Below are 9567 nucleotides of genomic sequence, written 5' to 3'. Positions count from 1 at the left end.
TAGTATTTGTATATGGAGGGATTTCATTTAATATAAGAATGCAAATGCATATTCTTTAATTTCTAATTCTTTAACTCATACTCTACATTAGTTTAAAATATGAATACATTTTTTCGTAATAAATGTATAATAAATAAAAGAATGACTTGAAGAGTATTCATTAAATTTTTTTTATAAGTTAGAGTAATAAATTTATTTTTATTTTATAGTTGTTACTTTGTAAGATATATCTATTCATTCAAATTTATAAATACACACCAAAAAATAAGAGATTTATATATTTTTTTCTTATTATATTTGTTATTATTAGTCTTATGAATATGTTTTTTATTTTATTTTTTTAAGTATTTATAATTGAATTCATAATCTTGTTTGTTAAATAAATATAAATATATAAATATTATATATTATATTATATATTATATTGTATGATGGAAATGGAATATTAAAAAAATATTATTATTAAGGACAAATGATGTCTGAAAAAATTAGACACAAAACTTTAATTTTGACTTTTTATATTGTTAACTTTATAACTTCTATATTGTTTGATTAAGGAATACATTGGTGTTATGGTGTATGTATAATTTTTTATCTAAAATTAAACATTAGTACTCAAATATATAATAAACATTGTATATTAATTTGATTAATTTTGTTACAGAATATAACAACCTGTTTAGAATGCATCTGATTTGAAATTATAGATGAATTGAATTCTATTCTTTGCTTTGGAATAGAAAAAAAAACATGAAGTTGAATTCCGGTGAGAATTTCAATTCGAGATAATATTCAATTTGGTCCCTAAATTTGCATACGAGCCTTAATTTAGTCCCTGGAGTTTCAATTGCTTTTATTTAGTTCTCAAATTTTGCGAACATGATTTATGTTAGTCTTTGGAACAATTTTTAATGTATAAATGTTAATAGAACGCTGTCATGGACAGGAGGATGCCATACTAAATTTTGTAAAATGATGTTGTTTTGGTTTTGATACTCGAGTAACCCAAAAACAACATCATAAGTGGTGCTTATTGAAACTTGATCTAACAAAACAAGTGGCATGACATCATTTTGAGCTATTTGAATGCTAAAACCAAAACTACATCATTTTACATGTTTCAGTGTGGCATTTGATTGTCCATTTCAACGCTCCAATAACGTTTTTGAATTAAAAATCGTCTTAGGGACTAATGTGAGGCACGTTTATAAAATTTGAGGACTAAATAGAAATAATTAAAATTTTAGGGACTAAATTAAGACTTGTATACAAGTTCAGGGATCAAATTGAGTATTAACTCATTCCAATTCTCATTTTACCCCATTTACAAATCAAACCTACTTTGGTCCGATTTCAAAATCAATTCTCACCTAAATCTCACTTAAACGGTGTAATATCAAAAATACCCCTTTCCAAATTAGAGTGTTTGTTTCTTTTCATCACACTTCATCAATTCCATCCATGGAATTCGAGGTGGAGCTTGTTGCCGCCATCGACAATTGCTTCGTCTCCCTTCCCCTCCCTCTCATCCAAACTCTCCAATCCACGCGCTCCTCTCCTCTCCCTCACATACTCGCCCTCGAGCTTCGTTCTCCCACCCACCCTCCCAACCTATGGTTCGTCGCTTGGTCCGGCGCCACTTCTTCTCCCTCCGCCATCAAGGTAACTACTGCTGCCACCACCGTTCTCATTATCATGTTTTTTTCTGTTAAATTCGATTCGTGTTCTGAACAATTCGGTTGTATAGGTTTCGAAACAATTTGTGGAGTGCATTTCGTTGCCGAATCACGGTACTGTTCAGGTGAGAGCTGCTTTCAATGTGGCTCATGCTTCTCTTGTTACGATAGAGCCTCACACCGAGGATGATTGGGAGGTTTTGGAACTCAATTCCGAACAAGCTGAGGCTGCTATCCTCAACCAGGTTTTTGTGATTGTTGTTCATTCACTTCTCCAACAGGGCATAGTTCAAGACTTGGATTAATTGAAACATGTGAATATTAAGTATATATATAATATATGAAAGAGCCTAGCAGCGGAAACGATAACAATGTCCAACACAAGAACAATATGGAAGCACTCACAACACAATATGGCAGCAACTATAACAAGCAAATATAGCAAGTAAAGCAATAACAAGAACACACCGAGATTTTAACGTGGAAAACCCCCTCAACGTGAGAGGTAAAAACCACGGGTCGTCCAGACCAATGAAATAACTCCACTATAATCAAATGAGGTACAAGAGAGTCTCAAACAAAGCACAAAAAAATGTGCAAATAACCAGCCAAAACATCAATGCACCAAAGCTCACAAATAATAGGCAAGAAGATGAAATATACCCAAAAAACAGAGCTGATGTCGAAGCCAATTTCTCCCTCTGCAGACCTCCAATTAAAATCTTCACCGTTCAGAATGAAGAACAAGATGTGAAGAATCTACAGTCCAAATTTCACGTCGATCCAACGGTGAAAGAATGAGAAACTGCCGTTCCAAAATTGCTGCTCTGTGTAAAACCGGGAAACCTAATTTCTCTCTTGCGAAACCAATATCTCCTACTGCAAACCTCCAATCAACATCTTCACCGATCAGAATGAAGAACAAGATGATAAGAACACGCAGTTTAAATTTCAAGCCGATCCAACGGTGAACAACTGAGAAACTGCCATTTGAAATTTACTGCTTTGGGCAAAAATGGGAATTCTGTTTTTCCCTCTTCTCTCTCACTTGGTGGCTATTCTCTCTCTCTCAAAAAACCTCAAAAAACTAAATTAGGGTTGTGACACTAGGGTGAAAGAATACACCCCCAAAATGTTGGGCTTGGGCCTCACAAAGGAGAGAAAAACCCAACAAATCTCCCCCTTCTCGACTAGGTGGAGGCCTTCGCCATTCCGGCGATCAAACAACATGTTTCAAACTTTTCTCTTGACAATGCTTTTGTCATCATATCAGCACCATTGTCATCAGTGTGAACTTTCTCAAGTTCCAACAACTTAGAATCTAACACATCCCGTATCCAGTGATACCTAACATCGATATGTTTAGATCTTGGATGAAAAGTAGAATTCTTGGCAAGATGAATAGCACTTTGGCTATCACACAACAAGACATAACGGTCTTGCTTAAAACCAAGTGCTGCAAGAAACTTCTTCATCCACAACAACTCTTTACATGCTTCAGTTGCTGCAATAAACTCTGCCTCTGTGGTAGAAAGTGCAACACACTTTTGTAGCCTTGACTGCCATGAAATAGCTCCCCCTGCAAACTTGACCAAATAACCTGAAGTAGACTTTCGAGAATCAATATCTCCTGCCATGTCTGCATCAGTAAAGCCAACTAGCAAAGGTTTCTCACCACCAAAACTCAAACTCAAGTTAGTTGTACCTTTGAGATATCTCATAATCCATTTAACAGCATTCCAATGTTCTTTACCTGGATTAGAGAGAAAACGACTCACTGTACCAACCGCATGAGCAATGTCTGGTCTAGTACACACCATAGCATACATCAAGCTTCCAACAGCTGAGGCATAAGGAATTTCATCCATTGCTTGTTTTTCCTCATCAGTGGTTGGACACTGCTTGGTACTCAACTTAAAATGAGGAGCAAAAGAACTAGCAACACATTTGGCATCATTCATGCCAAACCTTTGAAGCACCTTCTTTATGTACTTCTCCTGTGACAAATAAAGCTTCTTGGAATCTCTATAACGAGTAATAGTCATGCCCAAAATCTGTTTGGCAGGACCCAAGTCCTTCATAGCAAAGAACCTGCTCAACTGTTTCTTCAACTCATTAATCCTCAAAGCATTCTTGCCCACAATCAAAATATCATCCACATAAAGCAAAAGAATGATAAAATCATCATCAGAAAATTTTTGCACAAATACACAATGATCTGAAGTTGTCTTACGGTAACCATGCTTTCCCATAACAGATTCAAACTTCTTGTACCACTGTCTTGGAGCTTGCTTCAACCCATAAAGACTCTTCTTAAGCTTGCACACAAAATCTTCCTTTCCTTTAACAAGAAAGCCCTCCGGTTGCTCCATGTAGATCTCCTTATCTAAATCACCATGAAGAAAAGCTGTCTTCACATCCATTTGCTCAATCTCCAAATCAAGAGATGCTGCTAATCCAAGCACAGCACGAATGGATGACATCCTCACAACAGGAGAAAAGATCTCCTCATAATCAACACCTTTTCTCTGGCTAAAACCTCTAACAACCAATCTAGCCTTATACCGAGGCATAGAATTGTGTTCTTCATTCTTGATTCTGAATACCCATTTGTTCTTCAAAACTCGCATACCCTTCGGTAGCTTCACCAACTCATAGGTATCATTCTCAAGCAAGGACTTCATTTCTTCTTGCATAGCTTTAAGCCATTGAGCTTTGCTTTCATCTTCAACAGCCTCTTCAAAGCATTCAGGTTCTCCCCCATCAGTCAACAAAACAAACTCATGTGGAGAATACCTTGATGAAGGCTTCCTCTCTCTTGTAGACCTTCTGAGTGCATTTGCAGGAATTTCCAAAGCTGGTTCTTCATCTTGATCATCATCACCAACTTCATCAAGTATCGGATCAACTGTTCCATCTTCACCTGCACTTGTATCATGCTCATTATTTTGAGCTTCAACTCTACCATCTTCTACCATAGGCATAGAGGGAGTAATATCCAGCTCAGAAAAATCATCACTAGGCTGAACCATTGGCTTCTCCGCATGATCAACATCCTTCAATGTTTGGTCTTCAACAAAGACAACATCTCTACTTCGAATCACCTTCTTGTTAACAGGATCATAAAACCTGTAACCAAACTCATCCATGCCATAGCCAATAAAAATACACTGCCTAGTCTTTACATCAAGTTTAGATCTCTCATCTTTAGGAATATGAACAAAAGCTTTACATCCAAAGACTCTTAAATGATCATAAGAAACATCATTACCTGACCATACCTTCTCTGGCACTTCAAATTGCAAGGGAACACATGGTGTCCGGTTCAAGACATGAACAACAGTGCTCAAAGCTTCACCCCAAAAGGATTTTGCCAATCCAGATTGTGACAACAAGCACCTAACTCTTTCAACCAGTGTTCTATTCATCCTTTCAGCCAAGCCATTCAACTGAGGAGTCTTTGGAGGAGTCTTCTGATGTCTTATACCATGCTCTTTACAATAAGCATCAAATGGACCTGAGTACTCACCACCATTGTCAGTACGAATGCATTTCAACTTCTTCCCAGTTTCTCTTTCAACAGAAGCTTGAAATTGCTTGAACACATTCAAAACTTGATCTTTGGTCTTCAAAGTGTAAACCCATAATTTTCTAGAATAATCATCAATAAAGGTTACAAAATAGATAGACCCTCCAAGTGTTCTTGTCTTCATCGGCCCACATACATCAGAATGCACCAAGTCAAGTATCTCCGGCTTCCTTGAAGGTGGATGGCTCTTAAAAGAGACCCTGTTTTGTTTTCCAGCAAAACAATGATTGCACTTTTGCAAAGCAACCTTACAACCAGATAAAAGATTCCTCTTGGATAACATATTCATGCCTTTCTCACTCATATGACATAATCTCTTATGCCATAAATCAGTTTCATCAACAAACTCAGCAGCATTAACAACATCTTTCACAATCTTTGCTTGAGTTAAATAAAGAGTAGAGTGTCTTGTACCTCTAGCAACAACCATGGAACCCTTGGTGAGCTTCCAGCTATCACGAGAAAATGAGCTATCCAAGTCTTCATCACACAACTTACCAACAGAAAGTAAGTTCAACCGAATATCCGGAACATGCTTCACACGCTTCAAAGTCAATTTGGTACCGTTGGAGGTTTCTAAACAAACCTGTCCAACACCAGCACATTTTGCAATACCTTGATGAGCCATTTTCACATCACCAAAATCACCAGGAGTATAGGACGTAAACAAATCCCTCCTAGATGTAACATGAATAGAAGCACCGCTATCAATCACCCAACTAGTGCTATTATCAACAAGGTTAACAGATTCAAACTCCTCAACAACAAGAAAATCATCATGAGTTACATTAACCTTGTCTTCCTTGTTACCATCATCTTTATTTGTGCTCTTGTCTTTACTTGCCTTGGCTTTCTCCTTCTTTAGCTGCCAACAAAATCTCTTCACATGTCCCTTTTGACCACAATGATGACACTCAATATTCTTATACTTTTCTCGAGACTTGCTTCTGCTTTGATCTCTACCTTTAGGACCTCGACTTTTGCTTCTCCCCCTAGACTCAGAAACAAGAACATCTGAATGTGTAGTCGATGTACCTTGTGACTTTCTTCTCATCTCTTCATTCAAAACACTACTCTTGGCAAGATCCATAGAGATTACACCATCAGGAGCAGAATTGGACAATGACATTCTGAGAATTTCCCACGAGTCTGGTAAGGAGCCAAGAAGTAACAATCCTTGAACCTCTTCATCAAACTTGATGCCCATGGAAGATAACTGATTCATAATTCCTTGGAAATTATTCAAGTGATCTGTCATTGATGTCCCATCTGTATACTTCAAAGCCAACAACTGCTTGATCAAAAACATCTTGTTATTCCCAGTTTTCCGAGCATACAACTGTTCAAGCTTAATCCAAAGGGTCCGAGCATGTGTCTCTCCAATAATATGGTTCAACACATTATCGTCAACCCACTGCCTAATATATCCACAGACTTGTCTATGCAACAAAATCCAATCATCATCAGACTTATCATTAGGCTTCTCTGTACCAAAAACTGGTTGATGAAAATTTTTGACATAAAGCAAATCTTCCATCTTTGACTTCCACAAATCATAATTAGGACCATTAAGAGTGATCATCCTACTAGTATTAGTATTAGCTTCCATTGTTCACAGAATCACAAGCCCAGAAAAATACCAACAAGCTCTGATGCCAGTATGAAAGAGCCTAGCAGCGGAAACGACAACAATGTCCAACACAAGAACAATATGGAAGCACTCACAACACAATATGGCAGCAACTATAACAAGCAAATATAGCAAGTAAAGCAATAACAAGAACACACCGAGATTTTAACGTGGAAAACCCCCTCAACGTGAGAGGTAAAAACCACGGGTCGTCCAGACCAATGAAATAACTCCACTATAATCAAATGAGGTACAAGAGAGTCTCAAACAAAGCACAAAAAAATGTGCAAATAACCAGCCAAAACATCAATGCACCAAAGCTCACAAATAATAGGCAAGAAGATGAAATATACCCAAAAAACAGAGCTGATGTCGAAGCCAATTTCTCCCTCTGCAGACCTCCAATTAAAATCTTCACCGTTCAGAATGAAGAACAAGATGATAAGAACACGCAGTTTAAATTTCAAGCCGATCCAACGGTGAACAACTGAGAAACTGCCATTTGAAATTTACTGCTTTGGGCAAAAATGGGAATTCTGTTTTTCCCTCTTCTCTCTCACTTGGTGGCTATTCTCTCTCTCTCAAAAAACCTCAAAAAACTAAATTAGGGTTGTGACACTAGGGTGAAAGAATACACCCCCAAAATGTTGGGCTTGGGCCTCACAAAGGAGAGAAAAACCCAACAATATATAAAAAGAAAAAGAAGCAAAGATGGTTAAATAGGCAGCTAGAATTAGTATGATTTCACAGGATGGCATAAATCTTAAACTAAGTGAGAGAAATGGTGATTTTAAGTTCAAAATGGATCAATTGGTGAGGTTGTGTTAGACCAATTTTATTTATAAGTGATTTATATAATTATATTATTTAATTTAATTGATAAATAAAATTATACTTAATATTTATTGAAGGGTAAAAATATTTTAGAAAAATAATATAATTCATCAACAAGTCATTCTAAACAATGGAATTCAATTCTATCTCATTAAATGAGTTAGTTGTTTAAAACTATGAAATTGAATTCTATTTTTGTAGGAATTCATTTCTTGATGGAATTGAATTCTAATTCCATCATTTAAAGGTTTCAAACAGGATGTAAGAATATTAAATACCAACCAACGACATTGTTATTATTAATTTGCAGAAGAGTTTTTTTTATTATATTTTACGATTGAGAGTGAGCAGGTGCATAACTCTTAAGTTAATGGAGGAGTTACACCATTAATAGACAATTTATAAAACATAATTGGATAAGTAGTTTTACTGTTTTAGTTTATAAAGAGTAAAATAAGAAAACAGAATTAGATACCAAACCCTTCAATCTATTTTATATATTGTTATAGATATTGAACTTTCATTTCCGTTTCATCCAATAGGATTACACTTAAATTTAAACACTGGCGCTTATATAATTTACACTTAATTTGAATTCACCTGAGCTTTTTTTCTCTTTCTCTTTTTCTTTTTCTTTTTTGAATTTTTAGTTCCTTGATATGGCCACCAAATCTAGGTAATTAAGGATCTGACTCCTCTTTGTGACCATTTCTTTTATTACGTTGATTTGGTTTTGGATCTGTTATTATTTTTTTGACAACGCTATTTATCATCTAGATTATTTTTTTTATCAATAATAGACTAATTATTGTAATTTTTGTAGTGAGAGTACATAAAGAGTACATAATATATAAGATGTAATAATTTAACAAATATTTTTTAAGAAAATTTTTTATTCCAAAAAAATTTTTTATTGTAATTTTTTTAGTGAGAGTATATAAAGAGTACATAATATATAAAGTATAATAATTTGCTTGTTAAGTGAGGATTTTTCAACTAATTCTCGTCTCAGAATTCTTCAACTATTTCTCGATGATATTCTTGGTCTGGGAAACAAGACTACTGACAACGAAAACAAGAGGAAGTCTGCCAGCGAGAATAATTCTTCAGATAATAAAAAAAAAGCAAGGACCAAGGAGATAGATGAAGAGGAGCATAATGTAGATGAAGATGGAGATTTGGGATACAACCCTGACGTTGATGTTGAATACTTCATGATGAGCAATTTCCAGCTTTCTTCTGTTACTCAAAGTAAATTATTTTGTTGAATTGTTTATCTCGAAAACATTAAGATATTTTGACTAATACTTCATCTGCATGTCTCCTCTTGGGTCTAAAGATTACTGATGACTAGATCAGGGAAGCTACCGTGATTTTCTGGAGCAATTCGGTATCGTGTGGGGTCTTCTTTGCGTAGTACTTTTTCATGGATTCGAAGTGCTTAAATATTTAGGCTGCGTGTGTTTTTAAAGATAGAACAGAACATAACACTGATACAGAGATAATAGGACAGAGACACTCAAAATTATTCTTAATATTCAGTATTATGTTTGGATACATATTGATAAGACTAAAATATTATATGAAATGACTAAAATAGCCATGTGATTCTAAATTTTCTACATCAAGCATAAATTAATTTAATAGAGAATGAGAGTACGTAGGAGTACAGATAGAACTTGAAAAAATATTTGAAGAGGCAAAAAATTTTAATAAAAAAATATATAATAGTATTTATATTCAAATAAAATTTATAAATATAATTATTTTATTTTTAAATTTATTATTAATATTTAGGAATACATATGGTTACGATTAACAAAAAAAATAAATCTAAA

At 35.0% G+C, this 9567-nt stretch overlaps 1 protein-coding gene across 2 annotated transcripts; it reads left to right on the top strand.

Annotated features, from left to right (window-relative positions):
• Positions 1-1376: 1376 nt before the first annotated feature.
• LOC112783951 (peroxisomal ATPase PEX1-like) lies at positions 1377-9115 on the top strand. 2 transcript variants are annotated; one of them, XM_072229973.1, is made up of 3 exons: positions 1377-1662; positions 1748-2024; positions 7593-9115. In XM_072229973.1, the coding sequence occupies exons 1-2, from the start codon at positions 1462-1464 to the stop codon at positions 1979-1981; spliced, it is 435 nt and encodes a 144-aa protein (XP_072086074.1). In that variant the 5' UTR covers positions 1377-1461; the 3' UTR covers positions 1982-2024; positions 7593-9115. The 2 variants fall into 2 exon arrangements, with proteins under 2 accessions (XP_072086074.1, XP_025682825.1); XM_025827040.3 differs by having other exon boundaries at positions 1748-1921; positions 8742-9047.
• Positions 9116-9567: the final 452 nt, after the last annotated feature.

This window comes from Arachis hypogaea, chromosome 20 (genome assembly GCF_003086295.3).
Source record: "Arachis hypogaea cultivar Tifrunner chromosome 20, arahy.Tifrunner.gnm2.J5K5, whole genome shotgun sequence".
Taxonomy (NCBI): domain Eukaryota; kingdom Viridiplantae; phylum Streptophyta; class Magnoliopsida; order Fabales; family Fabaceae; genus Arachis; species Arachis hypogaea.
This window is presented reverse-complemented; position numbering and strand designations above follow the sequence as displayed.